General features: G+C 47.5%; 1 protein-coding gene across 1 annotated transcript; it reads right to left on the bottom strand.

The window, feature by feature from the left end:
• Positions 1-564: 564 nt before the first annotated feature.
• TTLL3 (tubulin tyrosine ligase like 3) lies at positions 565-23817 on the bottom strand. Its single transcript, XM_081105719.1, is given in 15 exon segments — positions 565-823; positions 825-857; positions 1046-1272; positions 2207-2351; positions 7408-7843; positions 8621-8864; positions 12595-12743; positions 16261-16456; positions 17706-17804; positions 18730-18844; positions 19570-19698; positions 20754-20848; positions 20994-21162; positions 23092-23183; positions 23388-23817. Coding segments are annotated over 15 exon segments (2637 nt in total). The 5' UTR covers positions 23767-23817; the 3' UTR covers positions 565-694.
• Positions 23818-24760: the final 943 nt, after the last annotated feature.

The raw sequence follows: 24760 nt of genomic DNA, 5'->3' as shown, positions 1-24760 counted from the left end.
TATCTTGGGGTGGGGGGTACCATTCAATACATTTCGACTAAGAAATACCTAACTTTTCAGATGGACATGGCTTGTTGGATATCTTCCTTTTAGGTGACCTTGGCCCCTTGTGAGGAAGGGACAGACCCACTATCTCTGGAGAAGGGCTGGGGTTCAGGCAAGGTCCACCCTTCCCGCTATGTCTCACGTTGTAAATCTGTGTGCATTAGATGCCAGCCCAGCCCCTCCTTTGGTCTTGGGGGTTTGGGGGACTCCCCGTGGTCAGCCATTCTGGCAGTGTGTCCCAACTTCTTCCCACTGCCCCCATGATCTTGGGAAAGCCATGTCTCCTCATTCAGACTCAGTTTCATCTGTAAAGTAAGACTTAACCACCCAAAGATCAGAGAGTTCCTGAGCAGGAAGCACCATGTCTGCCACTCTGTGGGAACTCGGGGCCTTGCTTCCTGGAGGAGTTGCTGATGACCTCTAACTCTTGTGGCTTTGGGGTACAGAGCCCCCCACTATCCTCTCCTCACCCTCCATAGAAATGGAGCCAAGCCAACAATACTTTACTTGCTCCTTTTTATTTGGTGCGGCATCCGGCATAGGGACTGTGAGGCCTGAAGCAAGGGCTTCTCTAGCTTCACATCCCCCATACCCCACAACCCCTGGTGTGCATTGATCAGAGGCAGGGGGCCCGGAAGGTTCAGCACCTTCATGGGGTATGCTTCTGTCTTGTGTCTGTCACAGAGTCTGGCCTTGAAGTCGCCTTTGGCCTTGTTACTCCTATGTGTGCTAGGAAGCTTTCCAACTTCAAAGGGTAGAGGCCGCAAGGCACCTCCACGATGAGGACCATGAACGCGCTTAGAAGCAACAGCCTCGGTGCAAAAGAGGGGAGAAGGGGAAGAGATGATCAGGAATTTGTCCAGGAAGGAAATTCTAAGGGAAACAAGCCCTCCCCTTGGGGTTCCAGCCAGCCTGGGAGCTGCCCTCTGCCTGTGCCCTCAAGCCCTGACCCCAGCACTCAGCATTGCCCACCAGGGAGCAAGTCATCATTTGAGCCCACCTTTCTTGGTTTCAGGATGATGGGTGCCTGCTTGAGTTCGGGGTTAGGTGGGAGGGGTATAAAAATCTTGGCGGTAGGTAGAATCATCAAGGGCTTGCCTGTGGTCAACAGGGCCTTAGAGCCCATCAGCTTGTTGTGCTGCAGTCTCAGGACCTGCCCCTGGGGTCGGCGCACATGGAGAGAAGGCAGCTGCACCTTGTTGTGGAGGCTGGGGAAGTGGTAAGGGGCTGTGGGAGCAAGAGGCGCTGTGAAGGCCTGAGGAGGGCCCAAGTCTGACCAGCTACCCCTCAAAGTGTGCGTGTAGGGCAGGGGAGGTGGGGAGAGATGAAGGCTGGGGCAGATGAAGGCAGATGGGAGCCCTCCCAGAGGCCATGGTTTGGACTCCAACAGACCTGGGTCTGCATCCCATCTCTGCCCCTTCTGAGCTGTGCAACCTTGGGCAACTTCCTTAAACTTCCTGATACCTTGGCTGGAAAGTGGGGACAATAGCACCAATCCTCGCTAGGTTGTGAGGACTAAAGGAGCTGGTTGGGTAGCGACACAGTGTCAACTGTTCAGTGCTGTGCAAATGCCATTCCTTTCCCCCAGAGGCAAAGGCACAATACTGGCAGGAAAAACTTGGGTGCTGGGGAGAGATCTACCTGCAGTTGAGTTCTGGCATCTTTGAAATAACTGCCTCACAAGGTAACTCTTTTGGAGGGGACAATACTCAGTTGTATATTTTAAAAAAATACTTTGTAAGTGGTGGCTTTTACTCGTTACTGGGTGGCTCTTTGGTGAGGTTCTGGGTAGGGGGCAAATTCAGGTGGTCAGGAAGTCCTTGAAGAGCAGGAAGAAATTGCCTGGGGTGTTTGGGGGGAACGGTCTTCCCCAGGGTCTGGAGGTTCTTCGGACTCAATAGCAATCTGTTCAAGGAGTGGGGTTGCCTCTCCCCACTAGCAAAGGTGATGGTGAAAATGCAGCCCATCCTTGTGCAGGCTGGGTCCCACTTCTGGATACTGGAGTGGACCAGAGCTGTAGCACTTTTTGCCTTGCCTTTCTTCCCCTTCCCAGCAGCGGATGTGGTGGCAGTGGAGTCTGGCTTCTGGATGTGCCCCAGGTTCCTGGCCCCAGGACCTTTCCTAGGAAGTGGTATGTGGCTAAGGGTCCCCGAGTCCTTGCCTTCCCCAGACCCTTGCCGGGTCAGCAGGTGAGGGAGCGCTGTGTGGACTCCTGTCCGCTGGTGACACAGCGCCATGGGCTTCTTGATGGTGGAGCCCTCTACGAGGAGCCGGATACCCACATACTGAGGCACCTCCACAGCAGGCTGTGAGGAAGAAGAGGAGACGAGGCCTACTCAGTGCTGCTGGAAGCCTAGGCTCAGCAGGACTCAGGGCAGAGATGGATGGAATGAGTTTCTCGGGCACCTAGCCAGGAGACACCGCTGGGCTGAGAAGCAGGAAGCCTGTCTCTGTCCTCTAAGGGGTCTGAATCGGTCCCTAGAGAGTCGCCGAGACCCTGGAATTAGTAACCCAGAGGAGTGGGGGAATCTCAGCCATGCCTCTTCTCTACTTCCTTGCCCTCGTAAGCTGCCCTGGCTCCTGCTGGAATATGTGTGGCTCTACTCCACAGACCACTGCTGACGGAAAGCTTCCTGAAGTGCGCTGGCTTCTCTGCAGAGAGAATTTGAGTTATGACACCCAGACTGATAAGAGGCTTTAACCTGCCCAGAGCCTCACCTGAACCCAAGCTTTGTGGAAGCAGAAACTAAGAGCTTTAAAGAAAGCATTCTGTGGAGGGGATGAAGTAGCAAATATGCAGAGGGAGGCAGAGAAGTTGCTCCTGAGCAATTTCAGTTCCTATAAAGCCAAGCTGGCCCAGCTGATGTGGCTCAGTGGTTGAGCTCTATGAACCAGGAGGTCACGGTTTGATTCCCCGTCAGGGCCCATGCCCAGATTGCGGGCTCCATCCCCAGTTGGGGGTGTGCAGTAGGCAGCCGATCAATAATTCTCTCTCATCATTGATGTTTCTATCTCTTTCTCCCTTTCTGAAATTAATAAAAATACATTTATTAAAAAAAGAAAAGCCAAGCTGTACTTCCTGCAGCTGGGCTCCAGGAGAGCTCCCTGTGTCTTGCTAAGAACCCTTCTTTTAACCCAGAGCTAGGTTGAGGTGTTTTCTGTGTCCTCAAAGGATCCTGATTAGAATCTATCTAAACAGGGTCATTTGGAGCTTATTCAAAATCCAGGTCTCACAGCTCCCGGAAAGCTCAGCGGTTGAGGAAAAGTTCATCTTGAAAGAGGAATCTTAGTTAATAAATGTAGAAGGAAAGAGAGAATTAGAAACTTACCATTTTGTAACTAATACAAAAGGCAAGAATTAAAACTGGATATCAAAACAAGTAGGTGAAAAGGATGACAGGAAAATGTGTCATTTGCACAGGACCAAAGTATCACCTTACAAAGTAACTGATCATTGCAAAGGGGAAGATACAGCTTACAACAGAGAGATCTGGTAGCCACCACCTTAACCCCATGGTCAGACTTAGCATCACTAATCGCAAGACACTGTCAGTGTGCCTTGTGACACTGAATGAAGTACCCAGCATCACCTCTCAGATGGTCTTGCCAACTTCTAACCTGAACCTCATCAAGCTGTTTGACCTAACTTCTACTTTACAGGACATTCAGATAACAGATGGACAGTTAAAAACCACCCCAAAGAAACAATCAGATAAACCCAGAATGTGGGACAGTTCTACAAAACAATATCCTGGTCCCCTCAAAAGATCCTAGTTCAACTAGAGGGGCAGGCGGGAGCAGTGGGGCTGTTCTAGATTAAAAGAGATTAAAGGCCCTAGCCAGTTTGGCTCAGTGGATGGAGTGTTGGCCTGTGGACTGAAGGGTCCGGGGTTCGATTCCAGTAAAGGGCACATGCCTGGGTTGCGGGCTTGATCCCCAGTGGGGGGCGTGCAAGAGGCAGATGGTCAATGATCTCTCATCATTGATGTTTCTATCTCTCTCTCCCTCTCCCTTCCTCTCTGAAATTAATAAAAATATATATTTAAAAAAATAAAATAAAAATAAAAGAGATTAAAGAATATAAAAAGAATACCTAGCAATAAATTTAATCAAGAAGGCAAAAAGGTGAAAGACATGTACACTAAAAACTAATTGAAGAAATTGAAGACACAAATAAATGGAAAGATATTTTGTGTTTGTGGAGTAGAAGAATTAATATTGTTAAAGTGTCCATACTACTCAAAGCAATGTACAGAGTCAGTGCAATCCCTATCAAAACACCAATGATATTTTTCAGCGAAATAGGAAAACCACTCCTAAAATTTGTATGGAGACACAGAAGACCCCAATTAACCAAAGCAATCTTGATAAAGAACAAAGCTGCGGGCATCACGCTTCCTGATTTCAAACTTCTTACAAAGCTATAGTAATCAAAACAGTATGCTATTGCCATAAAAATCGACACATAGTGACCAATGGAACAGAGTAGAAAGCCCAGAATTAACCCCACACAATAATTTATGACAAGAATATACAAATGGGGAAAGGACAGTCTCTTCAATAAATGGTTTTGGGAAAACTGGGCAGTCACATGCAAAAGAATGAAACTGGAACCCTATCTTACACCATATACAAAAATCAACTCAAAATGGATTAAAGACTTAAACATAAGACCTGAAACCTTGAATTCCTATAAGAATAAATTCCTGGAAGAGAACATGTACTCCTTGACATCGGTCATGATGATTTTTTGGATTTGATACTAAAAGCAAAGGCAACAGAAGCAAAAATAAACAAGTGGGACTACATCAAACTAAAAAACGTCACAGCAAAGGAAACCATCAACAAAATGAAAAGGCCAATAAAAGAAAAAAAATGAAAAGGCCAACCAAATGGGATAGAATATTTGCAAATCAAATACCTGATAAGAAGTTAATATCCAGACTTGCCAGTGTGGCTCAGTTGGTTGAGCATCATCCTGTGCACCAAGAGGTTGCCAGTTCAATTCGGGCTCACCCCCGAGTGGGGGGCATGCAAGAGGCAGCTGACCGATCTTTCTCTCTCATCGATGTTTTTATTCCCCCCCCACTTCCTCTCTCTCTTAAAAAAAAAATCAAGAAGTTAAAGGGAGCAAAAATGCTAACTTGAAAAAATATATGTACCCCTCATGTTCATGGCAGCATTATTTACAAAATCAAGTCATGGAAACAAGCTAGGCGTCCACTGACAGATAAATGGAGAATAAAAATGATATATACACACACACAAAACGGCATATTATTCAGCCCCCAAAAGGAGGAAATCTTGTCACTTGTGACAACATGGATGGACCTTGAGGGCATTGTAATAAGTAAAGTCAGACACAGAAAGACACATACCATATATTCTCAGTTATATGTGGAATCTTAAAAAAACAAACTAAAATTAAACAAAACAACTGAACTCATAGAAACAGAGAGCAGATTAGTGTTTGCCAGAGGCAGGAGGATGAGTGAGTGAGTGAAATGGGTGAATGTGGTCAAAAGGTTTCAATTTCTAGTTATAAAATAAGTCAGTCCTGGGGATGTAATGTACAGCATGGTGATACAGTTGTTAATACTGTGTTGTAGATTTGAAAGTTGCTAAGACATTAGACCTTAAAAGTTATCATCACAAGAAAAAAATTTTGTTAACTACATGTGGTGATGGATGTTACCTAGACTTACTGTGGTGATCATTTCACAATATATACAAATATCAAATCATTATGTTGTACACCTGAAATTAATGTTATATGTCAATTACATCTCATTTTTAAAAACCACAAGCAAATTTCAGAGAGATCTAAGTCATGCCTGATAGGCACACCTTAGGTCTTACTGGTGTGTTTCAGTCTCAAACATTTTGAGTTGGCAGAGGTCTGCGACAGCAGGGCTTCTACAATCTTGAGGCTGTTGTGCTACAGCGGTCTCACAGAATAGAGAAGAGCTCTGATGTTTGTGGACATGGCTTTTGTGTAATATAATGGATTAGAAATTGATATATAAGAAACACATGGCTCTGGTCGGGAAGCTCAGTTGGTTAGAGCACCGATACGCTAGGGTTCTGAGTTTGATCCCCAGTCAGGGCACATACAAGAATCAAACAATGAATATATAAATAAGTGGAACAACAAATTAATGTTTCTCTCTCTCTTTTCCCCTCTCTCTCAAATCAATAAATAAAAATTAAGAAAGAAACAGAAACACACAAGGCTTTTAAATATCAACCTGGACTAGAAGTGACAGATGCAATATGAAAGAATGAAAAGAGGCTTTTGTAACCCCAAATTTCTATGAGCAGGTAACAGTCTAGGAACTATTGAGAATGTTCATGGAAAAGGAAGGGTGATTCTGGGCTGAACTGAGATCCCAATGAATGGAAGCAAGAGCCATGGAGAACTCCTAGGAAGTAACAGTGGTTCCTAAGAGAAAAACTAGAAATATATGTTAGGACTGGATTTCAGAATTTCTATGGACCAATGATTCCTGTGTACTTCCCACCCTAACCCTCCTTTTTGGGCAGGAGTGTCTATAACAACAGCAGCAGCAGTTTCCACTAACTTACTCTCTGTACATCCAGGCCTTTTACAGGTGATGCCATTTATAATGAAATGCCTAACAACGTTATCTATATATATAAAAGCCTAAGCAACCGTAGCAACGGAAACAACCAAACGGATGATCAAACAGGCTGCGTGGGGCGACCAGGCTGGCAGCGGGGTTAGTGAGGGACGACCAAACGACTGAGCAGCAGGCTGTGTGGACGAACCAGCAGTCAGACATCCCCCAAGGGGTTCAGGATTGGAGAGGGTGCAGGCTGGACTGAGGGGACTCCCCCACACCCATGCACAAATTTCGTGCACCGGGCCTCTAGTTAGGTAATAACAATAACTAAAACCTCTGTAGTATTTACTATGTGCCAGGCACTATTCTAATGTGCTTTTAACTCATTTAATTCTCACAACCTTATGAGGGAGGTACCGTTTTCATTAATGCTTTACAGATGAGGAAACTCAAGCCCCTTACCCCCTAGAGATTAAGAAGTTGTTCAAAGTGACAGAGCTTGTAGTTATTGAGCAGAGATTTGAAACCAGGGAGGTTCAGGAATACCATGCTATACGCTTCTGTGGAAATATTACTCATACAAATTAACTCATTTCATCCTCCCACACCCTGCGAAAAAGATGGTAGTAGCATCTCCATCTCACAGATGAGGAAGCAGATGTACTAAGTGACTGGGCAGGACCAGGACTTGACCTGGGTCTGTCCACTTGCATTACTATGGGGCTATCTGGAAGGGATGAAGATTCCCTGGGGTTGTGCCTGGGCCCGGACGCCTCACCTGCTTGTAGATGAGCTCAAAGGCTCCCGTGTCACAGTTTCGGTCCAGCCGCCGGTCAATGACCACACGCAGGGTGTCGGCTTGTACACCGGCGCACAGCTGGGCGGTGACAGACGTGGAGGGCGCCATGGTGGGGCTGGCATTGATCTCAATCAACCAGGGCTGGAAGTTTTCACCAAACACAAAGTCAGCGCCATAAAGCTCAAAGCTAGACTTCCGATACTGCACAGTGTCCTGGGAAGTCTGCAGAGCATGGATCACTGCAGCCTTCATGCCAGGCACGATGACACTGGACCAGGCATTTGGGGCCCCCATGTCCTGCAGGTAGGCCTGGAACTTCTGGCTCGACCACATGTTGTTTGAGGGCAGCAGCGGGTGCCGATGGCACGAATTCTCCAGGTGCCTCTGGATGGAGTTATTGCACAGGTGCACTGAGCTGGGGCAGAGAAGAGAAAGCTGAGGTCTGAGCCCCTTTGCCCCTCCCGCCCAAACCTGGGGAGGGCAGGCAAACCTTAGACCCAGCCCGGGACTACTGTGGACCACTCAACTTGAGATGGGTTCCTGCTGGGGAGGGCAAGCATGAAGGCTCGGGGCCCATAACCAATTTTACTTCTCAGGACCTCTTCTGAGGGCACTAACTATAGAGAACACAATATTAAGTGCTTTGGGCCAGTGTCAGTTAACCCTCCCCAGTGCCTGGGAGATAAGAAGGTGCTTAAGAGTATGGGCCTTGTAGTCACTAAGACATGTGCTCAAGTCCTATCTTCACCACTGACTAGCTGTGAGATGTTTCCTCTCACCCCACAAGTTAATGCTGCAACTTGCTTTTTTCCTCTCAGATTTCTCCCGACCACTCTTTACGCTGCTCTCCATTTCTTTTTATTTTTCATATCACCTTTTAGCCTATTAGATGACTTTACTTATTATGTTCATTGCTTGTCTGTTTCTCCCATTAGACTGTGAACTCAGGAGAGCTAGGCTCTTGTTTTGTTCACCACTGTGTTCCAAGCGCCTGGAACAGAGAATGGCACAGGGTACACGCTCAGTAAGTATCGATGGGTGGAAGGATGGTGGGATGGATGGCGGGATGGACGGAGGGTCTGCCTGCCCGCAGAGTCTGTGTTTGGAGCCCAGCATTACACTGGAATTGCCTGTTTCTTGCCAGCTTCCCAACTAGACTGGGAGCTCATGGGAAATGAGTGGTGGGGCTCACTTGTCCAGGTTCTTCAGAGAGAAGGGCTGCGTGGAAAAGCGGATGTAGCTGTCGTGGTAGAACCACACGGTAAGTGGGTTCCAGTCAGTCACCAGGAACCACTGTCTCAGGTCAAACTTGGTGCCAAAGATGAGCAGGGGCCGCTCGATATACTTCTGCACAACCCACTTGCCATCCTTCATCAACATGGGGTTGCCGTCTACCAGTTTCAGAATCTCCTCCAGGTGGTCCATGCACATGATGCCTAAGGGAGAAATGGAGTGGTCAGGGACCAGGGCAGGCTCTGGTTGGGAGAAGAGCTGGAGACCATAGATAGCTCACCATAAGCTCTCATCCCCACAGAAAAGACAGAGACAAGTGGGTAAGGCTGCCTGCCTCAATCAGACCCTTTTACCTTTGGGAAAGTTGAAAATCTGCTAAGGGCTTAAATATTTTAAAATTAATCAGTTTCACTCTGGTTGGTGTGGCTCAGTTGGTTGGGAGTCATCCCATGCACCAAAAGGTTGCCGGTTTGATTTCCAGCCAGGGTACATGCCCGGGTTGGAGGCTCAATTCCGAGTAGGGAGCATGCAGAAGGCAGCCAACTGATGCTTCACTCTCACATAGATGTTTCTCTCCCTCTCCTTTCCTCTCTCTCTAAAAACCCGTTAAAAAATCAGTTTTGTTTGAATGCAAAGGGATATATACATGAATAAAATTTCAGACAACACTGTGCTTTTGAAAAACCATGCACAGCCCTGGGAAATGTTGCTCAGTGGTTAGAACATCAGCCTGTGCACAGGAGGGTTGCAGGTTCGAACCCTGGCCCCTATGGGGGCATGTGCAGGAAACAACCAATCAATGTGTTCCTCTCTCTCTCTCTCTCTCTCTCTCTCTCTCTCTCTCTCTCTCTCTTTTTCCTCCTTCCCTTCCACTGTCTCTAAAAAAAAAAAAAAAAAAAAAAAGAACCAATGGAAAAATATCCTCGGGTGAGGATTAACAAAAAAGAAATAAACAAATACACACACACACACACACACACACACCATGGGCATATATGACTTTGATTAGTTTTTTCAATTTAATTAACAATATAAAATGAGAAACAAAGTAGACAGTACAAAAGGGTATACAATTAAGAATGCATCTCCTTCCCCAGGGGCAGCCAACTGCAGCTTTCGGGTCCTATGGGTATCCTTCCAGGTGGTGGGAGAGTCTACTAGTATGTGTGCCTCAGTTTCACAGGATTCTATACATTTAATTGTGTTACGGATATAGAATAGTGCTTGTCACACAGTGAGCATTCAGTAACTGTTAACTCAAACCATTATTATTAGTCACCTGTAGAATGAATTTCTAGCCATAGATTTGCTGGTTCTAAGGTATGTGCATTTTTCCATTTTATTTTGCCAAAGATGTTACACTGATCTGCACTCCAAGCAAGAGCGTATGATACTGTATTTGCCTGCATCCTACCTAACACTTATTTTTGCCATTTTCCTGGGTAGAAAATGGTATCTTATTTTAATTGTACCTCTTTTATAACTAGTGAAGTTAAGTATCTTAGCTTATAATGCATCATTTTAATGCCGATAAATATCAGAATTGCATTGCAAACCACATACACACATACACACACAAATCAATCCCATTCCTTCATTGTTAGGCCCCCTAACAGCCAGATCTCCTGCCAATGACACAGAATAATCTGTGGCTGGTTCCCAAGCCAGATCCTTTCTCAAATGGCTAGACTGATAACCAAGACTCCCCAAAACACAATGCCTTGTGTAAAAAAGATTAATAGGGATCACCATTGTGGGGAGGTAGAGACTGAGAGGAATTATGGGTGTGGTCTTTCTTGGGTGCAAATGTTTCCTTCCTTCCAGAGAGGGAGGACAGAAGAAAGAGAAACATCAATTTCCTTTTCCACTTATTTATGCATTCATTGATTGTTTCTTGTACGTGCCCTGATGGGGGAATCGAGCCCAAAACCTTGACGTATAGGAATGACGCTCTAACCAACTCATCTACCTGGCCAGGGCCAGGTAATGCTTTATTTCATGATCTGGGTGCTCTTTCCTCAACTGCAACAATTCATTGACTTGTATCCTCACAATGTGAACCCTTTTCAATGAGGGATGTTATATATACATTTCAATTAAGTTTTTCTAAGAATGGAGAATTTTTAAATTTGGTGCTAGGTACATGGGGATTCATTGTGCTATTCTTGCTAGTTTGTGTCTTTTAAAAGTATCCATAACAATAAGCTAAATTTAAAAGAAAGGCAGATTTAGATGTTCTGAAATAGGGTGGTCTCCAAGATCTACTGTTAAGAAGAAATATGCAAAGAATAAATGAGTAATACTAATTCATATTGAAAGATATGGAAAAATGGCCAAAACCGGTTTGGCTCAGTGGATAGAGCGTCGGCCTGCGGACTGAAAGGTCCCGGGTTCGATTCCGGTCAAGGGCATGTACCTTGGTTGCGGGCACATCCCCAGTGGGAGATGTGCAGGAGGCGGCTGGTCGATGTTTCTCTCTCATCTAGCTCTCTGTCTCTCTCTCTTCCTCTCTGTGAAAAATCAGTAAAATATATTTTAAAAAAAAAGAAAAAAAAAAAAGAAAGATATGGAAAAATGAATAGTATGTTTTTGTTTAAAAATAAAATAAATCTCTCTCTCCAAATGCATAGAAGGAAGTATGGGGGGGGGGGGAACACCACCCCAAAAGTTAACAGTAGTTATCTTAGTGAAATCAAGGGTGGCTTTTGATTTTGTCTTTCTACTTTTCTGTATTGTCTAATTTCTTAAACATAGTAACATGTATTTTTATACTTAGAAAAAAACAAAACTATTTCCAAGGTAGCCCTAACCGGTTTGGCTCAGTAGATAGAGCGTCGGCCTGTGGACTCAAGGGTCCCAGGTTCGATTCCGGTCAAGGGCGTGTACCTTGGTTGTGGGCATATCCCCAGTAGAGAGTGTGCAGGAGGCAGCTGATTGATGTTTCTCTCTCATCGATGTTTCTAACTCTCTATCTCTCCCCCTTCCTCTCTGTAAAAAATTAATAAAATATATTTTTAAAAAACTAAACTATTTCCAAGGTCGAAAAAGAAAAATTCATCCACAGGCAGTATTTGGAGGGATCTGCCAAAAGTCTGTTTTCTACATCTCAGAAGTTTTTAACCAGTGTTCAAAGGCTGGGCAAAGGCACAACTCCAGCGTGCTGGCTCTCCTGTTCAGATTCCATTCACAGTGGGCTGAGCAGCCAGAATAATAGCACTCATGTAGCAGTTACGATGTAAACGCACAGGATCTAAGTACTTTACATATATTCTACTTACCTCATCCTCTCAGGTAGGTATTATTGACTTCATTTTACCAATGGTGAAAATGAGGCACAAGAGGTTAACTAACTTGGCCAGAACTTTACAAACAGCAGGAGGTAGAGCTTGGGTTTGAACCCAGACATCCTGGCTCCTAGTATCCATACCCTTAACCACTATGCTATATACCTTACAAGGGAGGCCAAATCCAAGAGCCCTTAGATGACAAGCACCTGAGTATCAACAGACCTACATAGAGCATCATCCCAACTCTGAGGGCAGGAGAGAAGCTGCATCGTCACAGCAACCAACCTTTATGGGATGATCACTCTGTGCCAAGCATCATGCTGAACTTTAGACGCACCATCTTGTAATTTTTGCCTCATAGGAAGTCTTATGATCTCTCATAGGTGACAGAACTGAGGTTCAGAGAGGTGATATAACTTGCTCAAGATCAGACAGCATACTGATAGCAGAGCTGGGATTCAAATATAGGCAGCTTGACTCCAATAGAGTCGGCACTATTGACAGCCTGGCCTCTAGATCAGCGGTCGCCAACCGGTGGTCCGTGGACCGCGGGTCGTCTGTGAGGTCCGAAAGGTTGGTGACTGCTGCTCTAGATGGTGAGGTAGGCTGTAGGGTGCTGGTGCAGGAAGCAGGGGCTGACACCCACCTCGGCCACGGGACTTGGCTCCTGGCTTCACGATCCAGACGTTGCGATCTCCTTCCATGTCTATCTGGGGCACCAAGGCTCGCAGCTGCTGCAAGATGTCCTCACAGCGCTGGACCTGAGCCTTCAGGTGCCTGAGTTCTGCCCCCTCGCTGTTGGGGAGATAATGGGTCTTGGGCAGGGCTGGACCCAGGGACAGCCTGGTGGACAAGGCAAAGGGAGACACAAGCTCCCCTGGCCATGGTCCTACCAGCCTTGGTCGTGCCCTTCCCTCCCTAAAGATCCAGATAGGTCTCTTCCAAACCTCCATACCCACCCTCAAGCTGCCCCCCAAATTCTTATCTACCCAGGGCATCATCCCAGACTCCTGGAATGGGAAAAGGCACCACTTACTACACTCCACACCCACTCCAAAAACTCCATTTTCTGCCGCCTCCCTTTCCATTACATTGAAGTTGCCTTTGGCAAAATTTAATCATACGGCATTTAATGGTGAGGCTCCACTATGTGCCAGATTTGTAGTGAAGGGCTTTACATACATTATCTCTAGTCCTCTCTGTGGCCTTGCCAGGAAGGTATTACTGGTCCCATTTTAGAGCAGTGTAAATTGAAGCCTGGAGAGTTAAGAGACTTGCCCAAGGTCACAAATTGAATTTAGAAGTTGAACCAGGACACAAACACCATCCTGCCTGATTCCTCCATCACAAGTGCTTTTGAGGGTTCATTCCCCTTCTAATCTGGACCTAACACTGGTTGATAGGTGAATCCCTTCCTAGTTTAGTTCTTTTCAGGCACATCTGTCTCACACATCTCCTTGCTCTATTTCTCTTCTCTTCCTATCACCTACCACCTGACATCTACGCTTATCGGTTACATCTGTCTCCCCTCAATGGAATGTAAGCTCCATAAGAGCAGGAACATTTGTGTAGCTGCTATTCTCTGTTGCGTTCCTATCTCCAAGCAGTATACCAGCACTCCCTAAAAGTGTGCTAAATGAATGAATGGTTGGATAAGCAAGTACTTTGGCAGGAGCTTGCCTCCGTAACTGGTCTGCACAGATTGGGGTTCGCGAACAAAGAGAGACCCTGTTCCCTACAGCAGCGGTCGCCAACCGGTGGTCCGTGAGGCCTGAAAGGTTGGCGAACACTGCTGCCCTACGGGACACAAAATGTCCTAAAATAAACCAAGTCACAAAATACCCCAGATGGCTGCCTTGCCCAAACTCTCCCATTTCTTCTCTTCTGAGGTGGAAGGAAGCCTCTTTAACACCTTGGCCTCCTGCATGTCTCTAGCCATGGAGAACTCAGCTTTCAATAGGGAGGCAGCAGCAACCACTGGGGCAGTGCCAGCAACAGGGACAGCCAGATGGAAAGGGCATAGCAGGGCCTCTCAGTCACATCTAAGTCCTGACCCCTCCGGCTCTAGAATGCCTACTGGAAACTTTTCCATGGGCATCTCATAGTAACTCTGTCACATGAGAACGGCAGGGGCACGTGTACTTTGAAAAGGTATGTTCAACATGACAATATGATTTTATATTTAGCAAAACGAAAAACAACCAGTGTGTTTGTGGAAAGTCAACCTAATAAAAGCCTGGCTGCTGAGTCATGGATTTGTTTTAAAAGTTTAGAAACACAGACAACAGCATGGTGATTACTAGAGGAAAAGGAGGCTGGGAGGAGATTGAAGAGAGTATGGGGGAGGGGGTGAGTTGAGAAACGTAACAGTTAATATTGAATGAATTAATGTATGCTAACTGTCTGTACTGAACAACTCAACACTATGTTATATGATGCAATATTTTATGAAATTCTGAATTTTGAGAGCTTCCTACAGCCCTCTTTGAACTTGTCCTATACCCGGAAATAAATAAGACTCAAATTATTTTCACGTAATGTTCTAACGCAGTCTCGATAATTCTTAGTTTAAGAAGGGTGACTTTACATGTTCTGGTAGCTAAGGTGAAGGTATAGGATCAACTTCATTTTCTGACATTTAAAGAAGATACACATGAATTATCAATGACGTGGGTTTGCTCAGTATGTCATTTATTCAAAGTTCATTTATTAGTTCTTCAGTCTCCTCTATCAAATCATCCTGTTCTATTAGTCCCACCCCAGCTGAGGCCCTCATCACTCCCATTTGAGTTTGTGTTCCTTGAGGGAAGGGACTATGTGTCATTTCTGGAGCCTGGCACAATACTTGGCACACAAGCTGAGTGTTCTCCTGCCCGCAGGACACTTCTCCCTCCTGTCTCTCCTGCACTCCTCTACTGAACAGAATCTCCCCACAACAGCTCCAGCCTCATCTCGACACTCCTTTCCTCTGCCCAAGAACCCTTTTCCACCCCGGCTGGTGGCTTGGTGGTTAGAGCATCAGCCCAAACACTGAAGAGTCTCGGGCTTGATTCCTGGTCAAGGGCATGCACTGGGTTCCAGGTTCGATCCCCAGCCCCAGTTGGGCAGGTGCAGAAGGCAACCAATCAATGTGTCTCTCTCTCTTCCCCTCCTTCCCTCCCTTCCACTCTCTAAAAAAAAAAGAAAATCAATGGAAATAACATCCTTGGGTAAAGATTAACAACAACAAAAAGAACTCTTTCCCCAAGTGGGTTCTGAAAACACAACCCCTCAGGATGCTTGGGGGGGGGGGGGGCGGGGGCACGCCACTAGGGTCATATAAGTACAGAATATACAGTAAGCCCTTAATATTGTCAATAAATTCTGCAACTAAGTGAAATGACATAGAACAAAACCAATTTTACCATAGGCACAAAATACCACCTGCGGGCGCACACATGCAGTGCGATTGAAACTTCATGGTCCATGCACAGAAGTCGGTATTTTGTGGAAGAGCCACACTCAAGGGGCCAAAGAGCCGCGTGTGGCTCAAGAGCCGCAGCTTGCTGTCCACTACCATAGGCTAATTTATATAAACAAAAGTTAAGTTCTATAGCATCTCATCAACATTATAACAAAACAAAGTTATTTGAGGACCTGCTGTATTGCACTCTCTCTCTGAGGTATATACCACCGATATGTTCTGAAAGGCCCTGCACCAAGGAAAATTGTTTTAGTTAACTTTGTTTAACCCAATGTTTTCCAAATATGATTGACCACAAAAGCCCTTCCCTTCCCTCCCACCCCAACAAAATCAATTCACATTCTGTAGAATTAGCATCCTATGTAACACACTTGGGGGAACACTGGCCTCTAGGATAAAATCTAAATGACTGAATAGATTCTTACTTGGTGAGTGAATACTGAGTCCATGCTGAGCACATGATACAAATGATCCTGTTGAGTCCTACCTTTGGGGAAGATATTAACTATTTTGTATTTGAGAAAAAGCTCAAAAAGATTAGTGACATTCCCAAGGTCACAGAGCTTAAAAGTACAAAGTTAGGACTTGAATTGAGGCCATGATCTTTGTGACTATGCTATGCCAAGATCCAGGAAGAATGCTTTCTACCCCATCATGGAGGTAGTGGGAGCCCTTAAGAGCTCGTGAGCAGGAAAGTACAGGGAGAACAAAAGGGGGAGGCTTAGGGAGGAGGTGCAGGGCTACACTAGAAAGAGAGAATTTGTCTCTGACTGAGCTAGCTCAGAACAGGGAGAACCCCCACAGCAAGGGGCACGGCCATGTCCCACGCCCTGGTGCAGAGGTACTCACTGGACCACTTGGTAGTAGCGCTGTAGGAAGAGGGACCAGCCCTCAGGGCTGAGGAACAGCGGGGCCTCCAGGTCCCGGTCAATGTCCAGGTGGGCCAGGTTGTTAAGGTGCTCCTCGCAGGCGCAGAGCGCCTCATCCACAAACTCTGGAGTCAGCATCACTGGCTTTTTCTCCAGTTTCTTGGGCTGCTTGCCTGCTGCAGAGGTAGGGAGGGGCCTGTCACTCTCTGACAGGTAACCTGACACATGCCATGGCACCCACAGCTCCAATGCCTGTCACTTACTGGAGGATTCATCCTAAATACACCTGAGGCCCAGCACACACCTACATCTCTTACTGCCCTGGGACCTGCCACTTACCAGAGGCTTTATTCTAAATTCACCTGAGACCCTAGTACTCACCCTTGGTCCCCACTGTCCCAGGACCTGTCACTCACTTGAGGGTCCACCCTAACAGTCCCCAGGGCCTCTCAGCACCTATAGCTCCAAACACATGCACCCTCTCTGCTTGTGGGACCTCTGACACACCTGTAGCCTTTGTGCCCCTGATCCTGGCATACAACAGTCTTCTTGGCACCTGACACATCTAGGGAACTGCAATGGGAAGGCCTCCCTCTGGAAGAGACAGGGATTTCCCACCTCCCAGTAGACCTGCCCCTTATGACCCTGAATCCTTGGCTGAAAGGTCCTGGATTACAGTATGGGTAGGAGCTAAGTCCAGAGAGAGAAAGGTGAGTAATAGGTGGAGTCAACATGGAATGTGGCATTCTCTATGTCAACCTCCACAAGGCACTAGGGGTCCTCAGACCACATGAAAAAACTACACGGTTTCACTGCTTGCTTCCCCACAGAGACCCTGTCCCAAGACAGGACTCTATCTGTCCTCTTCGTCTGTCATTTCTGGAGAGCTGGCCACATGCCAGGTCCATGGGAGGGCTGAATGAGGCAGTGGATCACTTAACAAATGGATAGAAAGAGAGGTGGGTACGGTCGGGACAGAAGAATGGATGAGTGATGGACTGGAGGACAGACAGGTGGTGGATAGGAGGATGGAAAAGCTGGTGGATAGATGGGCAGGTGGATCTGTGGAAGAAAAGGTAGGAAGGTGGAGGAGAGATGGATAGGAAATGTGCTGCTGAGAGAAGGTAGGTGAATGAGTAGATAAACAGTGTGGGGAGAGATAGATGGATGAATGAATGCATGGGTAGGTGAATGTGAGATCGGTGGGTGTGTGGGTGAGTAGGTAGATAGATGAGTAGATGGATGGTAGGACAGATGGTGGGTAGATGTATGGATGGATTGGTGGGAAGGGGCAGTGGATGGGCAGATGGATGTGGATAATATAGATAATTTATATAGATAATGTGTGGATAAATAATGAATTGATGGGTGGATGTGTGGGAGGATAAATGGGTGAGGGAGTGGAGGGAACCACACAGTATTTACCTGGGGCCTCTTCCTCTTTTGCCTGGATAGAACATGACTTCCATTCGGACTTTACCACCAGCTTGAGAACGTTGCGGGCAGCTGTCAACCAGAAGTCCTCTGCTCCCAGGGCAGGAGATACTCTGCTCAGCCCTAGGCTCCAGGCCCGTTCTGGTTCTGGAACCTGATCATGAACTGCCCCATTTTGGATCCAAATCTGACTACTTTCCGACTCTAGAACCTGGTTTAGAACCTAGCTCCTATTTCAACTATAGAACCAGACCCAGAATCTGACCTGACTTGCCCCATATTCTGCCTTAAGAATCTTAACCTATGCCCAGTCGGCATGGCTCAGTGGTTGAGCATCGACCTATGAACCAGGGGGTCACAGTTTGATTCCCAGTCAGGGGCATGCAGGATACAGCCGATCAATGATTCTCTCTTTCTCCCCCTCTCTCTCCCCACCCCCCACCTTCTCTAAAATCAATGATATAGATAAATAGAGATATATAAAGAATCTCACCTAGACCTGTTGTCTAATTTTTCTCTTCTGTTCCTGATAGACTCTTGATATTTATTCTAGTCTGAGAACCAAATCTTGGCCCAAAACCTATTTCAGGTCTGGAGACTAATTTAAACGTACCATCTACTCTGACCTGAATTTAGAACATGTTCTGGAGTTGGAAACTATTCTGCCTTAGAAGTCCAAAGTCTAGAGCCTTTTCTGGATTAAGAACCCAATCTAGCCAGTGGAATTTGACACAGGCCTGGAACCCAAACTCAGCCTATCGACCAACTTTTAGAACCTGCTCCAGAATATAAGCTAAGCTAACTAAGATCTTCTGGAGGTCTGGGCTGACCAAGCTAGGAGGCTCATTAAGGGAGGCACATTAGGGAAAGATAAGGATTGGGGATGGAGAAAGAATTCTGTTGGGGTGGACAAGAGAATGAAGAAAGAAGCCCTTTGCTCTCCAACACCAGCCAGGGCTTTAGCCTTCATCCTTCAGCTGGACGGGTCCAGGCACAGGGCTGGGCATCTCCTTACCTATGAAGGCCTTTTTGTCTTCCTCAACCCCCAGGTGGTAGCAGCGTGGGAAGAAGGAGTCAGCATCAGCCTCATCAAACCATGGCAAATTCCGGAGATTGAGACATAGACCCACCTATGGAATTAGCTGCTGAGGGGGCAGGATGGGACTTGCCCAGAGAACCTCACAGGAGCTCCCGGCCTCGGCACATGCCCAGACAGTTCAGGCAGACTCTACCTGGATATTCTCAGAGCCTCTGCCCACTTGCTAGGCCTGACTCGCTCATATTTATCTCCGTATATTTGCCCACACAGTCCCTCTGCCGAGAATGCCCCACATCGCTCTTACCCACCCTTTCACATTCTTAATGACCTGCTTCCTCTAGGAATCCCTTCCCAATCCACACCAAAAAATACACTAACTGGTGCAATTATAAAGACTTCATTCTTGCCACAATCCTAGAAGATAGTTTTACTGGTATTCTCATTTAAAGATGAGGAAACTGAGGCTCAGAGAGGTGAAGTCACTTGTTAATACACCCAGGTAAGATAGAATGGATTCATCAGCCAGATATCCTCTGCTCAGGAGATAAGGACCAAGACTCTTGCTCAGTCATTGGATTTGGTGTTTGTTCTGGCTCCAGATCCCGTTTGAATCCTATTTTAGTCAATGTCTACATGTGCCAGACATGCTGCAGGGGTTGGATTTGAACTCAGGACTGTCCAACTCCAAATCCTGCTGAATTATATACCAAACTCCTCCTGGGAACTCTCTTACTGACAAGGAGAGCAGGGAACTGGGGTGCTAGCCCAAGGGCTGGGGGTTGGAAACTGTAATGCCTGCTGTCCTGGGGAGCCCACCTTTGTGGTAAATGAGCCAGCCCGGGCATAGTGGTTTATCATTTGGTCCTTGGAGAGGAAGCGACAGTCCAGCACATCCCGCCGAGTGGTCCAGATGAAGTAGGGGATCTCATTCCGAACCATGCGGGACTGGGGAGAGGAGACATGGGAGGCTGGTGTGGGCAGCACAAGGCTGGAGGAGGCTTCTTCCTGCCCTGTTGAGCAGGGTGAGTGAATGGAGAGAGCGGATACTTCCAAGGTGGCCTCTAGCCCACATATCATCTTTGTGTAAAATAAAATAAAAACAGCTCTTCCTCCAGGGCACATACTTGGTGAGCAGGGAGCAGACAGGCTTGCAAATTCTGGGGCCAAATGCCTCTAGGTAGTGACTAAGCCATACAGCTGAATACCATGCCTTGTTCTGGCCCATGGCCATCAATGATTCGCTCAGACAGGACAGTGACTCTAAGCTGATGGGCACATAGCACGTGAGAAAGGCTCTACATCTCTCTATCTTTCCTACAACTCTGGGAGGTAGGATTATTAATAAGCACTAAGACCACATGCTAGACCGTGTTCTCAATACTTTCCATGTCATCTCATTTAATCCTCACCAAACCCCTATGAGGCAGATGTTACTGTGGTCCCCATTTCACAAATGAGGAAACTGAGGCACAGGAAGGGTAAGTGCTTGTCCAAGGGCTGCCAAGGTTGAGCCATATGAAACAGAACACTCAACCTTTCCTGACACACAAAATTGGCAATTTGGTATCATTCAACTTAGTAAGTGGTGGTGGAAAGACTCGAAGCCGAGTGTCCTCACCTCCACACACAAATCCTACACATCATATCAGCCTCTTTCCAAGCTTTCTAAGCCCTTCCTTCCAGCCTTCGCTTGCCAAGGGCAGAGGAAGGCGATGAACTATGTGGCTTTTAGTTGGAAGGGGGAATTCCTAGGCATGGAGTTTGTGCCAGCTTCTGATACAACCTGGCCGAGTTCTGATCCCAGGCTAGCCTTGTCTGAGCACCACTGTGTCCCTCACCATTCTGATGGCCCATCCAAGCTTTAGAGAAGCACTTAGGTTTTATTGCCTATGGGGAAACTGAGGCTCGGAGAAGGAAAGGACTTGTCTAGGGTCATCCAGCTGGACTCTAATGCTCTCCCTCCAACTAAGCAGACCCCTGCCAGCCCCTTAGGCCCTCACCATCACAGCATGTGTCCCATCTAGGTTATCCAATTCCAGTACATCATCATCGAAGAGTTGTGGTAGCTGGAACACCTCGTCCTCATCTTGATCGTCTGCAAATGCAGAGAGAGCCCAGGCCTGGTGAGGCCCCTGTCCCTGCCCCATAGGCCCATACCAAAGCCTCAACCCTGGGACAGTGGAAACCAAAGGAAAGCCACTTGAGAGAGGCAGCTTGTGGAAATGGAGGGAACTGCTCACCATCCTCAGTGATGTCGCTATCACCCGTCACTGAGCTATTCAGATGCTTCTGGGGTGACAGCAGGGTGGTGCCCAACGAATGGACCATCTTCTTCTCCACCCAGCCCCTGCGGCGCAAGAGGGACCGGATCACCGGGTAGTGGCCTTGGATCATAAAGATCTTCTTCTGCTGTAAGGTGAGAGAAGGATACTTGCTCAGTAAGTACTGCCTATGTGCCAGACATAGGGAATGGTGAACAGAATTTTGTTATTCTAGTAGTGGAAACAGATTATAAGCAAGTAGGTAAATAAATATGGTTGTATCAGAAGCTGGCATAATTTTGACTACAAAGTTATGATAATAGTTGATATTTATTAAACACCTATATGTGCTAAGCATATATATGTGTGTGTGTGTGTGTGTACATATATATATATATATATATATATTATTAATAATAACATGTATTTTTAACAGATGTTATTATCCCCATTTAACTGATTATGAAACAGAGGCATAGAGAGGTTGAATAGCTTGGCCACACAGTGGTTAAGTGAAAAAGCAGGGATTTAAATCCAGGTAGGCTGACTCCAAAAACTGGACACTTAATGGGGATTCAGAGAAACTAGAAATACATACAGTCAGAGGATGTGGAGAAGGAGCCACGAATTAAGAGCTGGACAAATGGCAGTTTGGACAAAGGAAAAAGCGTGTGCAGAGGTCTTGAGGCTGGAGGGAGGTCTAAAGGAGTTGGAAGGGGACCAGGGTTAGAGTGGAAATGAGGGGAGAGCTCCTGAGCCGGGAGGTCATGGCTAAACTGTGGAAGGTCCTGCAGGCCTTGGACATGGTCTTGAATTTTATATCAACAGCAGTGTGCAGCACTGAAGGCTAAGAGAGGGAGTGCTGTGACTGGAGGCTGTAAAAGTTTGGCTGGCTGCTGCCTGGAGACTAGATGGAGGAGACAAGGGTGGAAGTAGGGAGGCCAGTTAGAGGGCTGTTGTGGTTTGTGTGGGAGAGAAATCACGATAACTAGAATGAGGGTGGCTACAATGGAGAAGGGAAGGTCATAGAATTGGGATTTGTTCTGGAAATACAGGTGACTGGTTTTGCTGATGGGAGTAGATGTGTGGGTGAGTGAACATAAAGATCAGATTTCTAGCTTGAACAACTAGGAGATGGGGAAGACCAGAGACAAACGATGACTGGGTTAGGCAGGAAAATCAAGAGTATGGTTTGGGACATGGAAATGATAGTAAGTTCTCTGGATGGAGATGTCCAGTAAGCGGCTGGATCTGCCAAGTGTACAGTTAGAGCATAGGCTGGGCAGGAAAGGGCATGCAGGGAGCACAGCACCCTGTCTGGACTCACAGCCAAGGAGACAGGTGTAGTGAGGGATCCAGGGAACCACTAAAGTCCCAGGTACCTTCAAAGCAGCAGCCAGGGAGGGAGGAAGGAAAACTAGATGTGAGCAGAGAGCCGAGAGGAAAGGGTGTGTGGGGCAGCGGTGCAATGACACAGGTGCCCAACCAAGATTGGGACAGAAAAGGGGCTGCTCCTGGGACTTCCCTAGTTCTCCCAAGGAAGTGGAGAAGGGACAGAAACAGAGGTAGGAGCTGAGGGGCGAATGCTGGGTAAAGAAGTAGACAAGTCTGCTAAATGAAGGGGTATCAAAAATAGGGAGGGCCCCAGCTGGTTTGGCTCAGTGGACAGAGTGTCTGTCCGACTGTGGACTGAAGGGTCCCGGGTTTGATTCCGGTCAAGGGCACATGCCCGGGTTGTGGGCTCCATCCCCAGGAGATGTGCAGGAGGCAGCCAATCAATGAGTCTCTCATCATTGATGTTCCTCTCTCCCCCCTCCTCTCTGAAATCAATAAAAATACATTAAAAAATTTTTTTAAATAGGGAAGTATTTGCAGGTGTGGGCTAGAAGGGGTCAAAGGGGACAAGGAGGGCATCTGTAATACTTCCAACAATAAAGCTAAACTTTTAAAAAATAGGGAGGTATTTGAAGATGGGTGTGGAATCAAGGAGTTTGTTTTTTAAGGATGGAATAAATTAGTTCAGGGAGGCAGACTGTGCCATTCTAGAACCGCCCCTCCTTCCCTAGCCCCCTCTGACCTTGACAGCTCTCTCCACATGGATCTTGGCGTTTCTGAGCCGGCCCATGTGCGGAGAGTCCTTGGACAATCCTGGCCAGAGGACCAGGGAACCTGCGGAAAGATGAGTAGAGGGGGCTCAGCCTAGCATCTCTCTGGCCCCCCATGCCCATGCCCCTGCTCCTTATCTTTCTCCGCCCTTCACCCGGATGCCCACCCTCTATCGCTCTGCTCCCGACCCCCATTCCCTCCACCCAGTCCTCTCTTCCTCGTCACTACTGCCTCGGGCCAGGATGGGCTGACCGAAATGGGCCTCACCGTCCTGCAGCGGGGCATCATCAAGGGTTCGGGTGTGCGGGCGCCCGAGGGGGTGTAGATCTGCGGTGCCCTGGGCATGAGTGCCATGGGCGAGCGACTGGATGGCGTGGCTGCCGGCCAGGCTTTTGCTACCAGCACGAGCCCCGTCGGACCAGGCGCAGGCGGGCCTGGGCCATGGCAGCGTCTCTAGAGGCCGAAACTCCGAGCGGCGTGCCCAGGGCCACGGGACGGGGTGACTGGTGCGTGGCTCAGGCGGCTGCGGCTTCTGCGGCCAGTTGCATACCGGGCCGCCCTCCAGGCGGTACCAGGTGGTGGAGCACGGGTGTCTGACCCTCAGGTCCCCCGCGCTCCGGATCAGCGCCAAGCAGGGGCCCTGCATGCGCCTTACCGCGCTCGCACGCCCTCCCTGCGCCCCGCACTGCTGCCTCTCGCGGGATTGCAGAGCAGGGTCCTAGGGTTCGAGGCTCCGCCCTCTGTTTATTGTCGCCTTGGAAACCATCCCTTTACCACAATCAAGCCGCGGTTGGCTGGTTCCCGCAGGCGAACTCTGAACTTCACCTACCCCACACCCTTGATGAGAGCACTGATGGCGGAAGCGCACAGTACCGGGTTGCCAATTACTACCAGTGCCATGGTTTCTCATTGAGCATTTCCTGGGGCTCCAGTCATTTCACAGTATTTATAGAGGACCACGTCCTAGGCAATGGGCTAGGACCTAGGTGATCCCTGACCTCATGGAGTTTAGAGCCCAGTGGAGAGAAAACAAAAAGTAAGCAACAAAGGTATATAACAGCTGTAAGTATGGTACGGGCAATGAACTACAGCCAGGAAAGTGGCATATTTTAGATAAGGCAGTCAAGGATGTTCTCTGAAGAGGTGACATTGAAGCCAACACCTTACAAAATGCAAAGGTCAGGAGTTGGCCAGGGAAGAGGGGAGAAACAGCATTCCAGGGAGAGGCAAGTCTCAGCAACAGCCCTGAGGAGGGTAAGAACCTTTCTGGGGAACTAAAAGGATGCCAGTGTGGCTGGAGCCTGGTGAGGCGGGATTGCATCTGCAGGGCCTGACAGATGGGGCTAGGAGCAGGTCCTTGGGGACAGATTTGAAAGACCCTATATGCAGGAAACAATGATCCAGCACAGAACGCACTTCTCCCTTCCCCCACCCCACAATAACTTGGAAATACAAAAACAGACCATCTTTGTCAACTGCAGAAAAAAATGTAACTGGATTTATGCACAGCTCTCAAGACAAGACTAAGCAATCCTTTTGGGGGTGTGGCAAAGTAGTATCCCTCAAGTCACAGGTGAGATAAATGAGACTCCAAGATGTTACAGAACTTGCCTCATCACAGAGCCAGCAGTGGAGCCCAG

This window comes from Myotis nattereri (assembly GCF_964212035.1).
Source record: "Myotis nattereri genome assembly, chromosome: 14".
Taxonomy (NCBI): Eukaryota; Metazoa; Chordata; class Mammalia; order Chiroptera; family Vespertilionidae; genus Myotis; species Myotis nattereri.
Note: the sequence above shows the minus strand (reverse complement) of the source record. Positions and strands in the feature narration are given on the sequence as shown.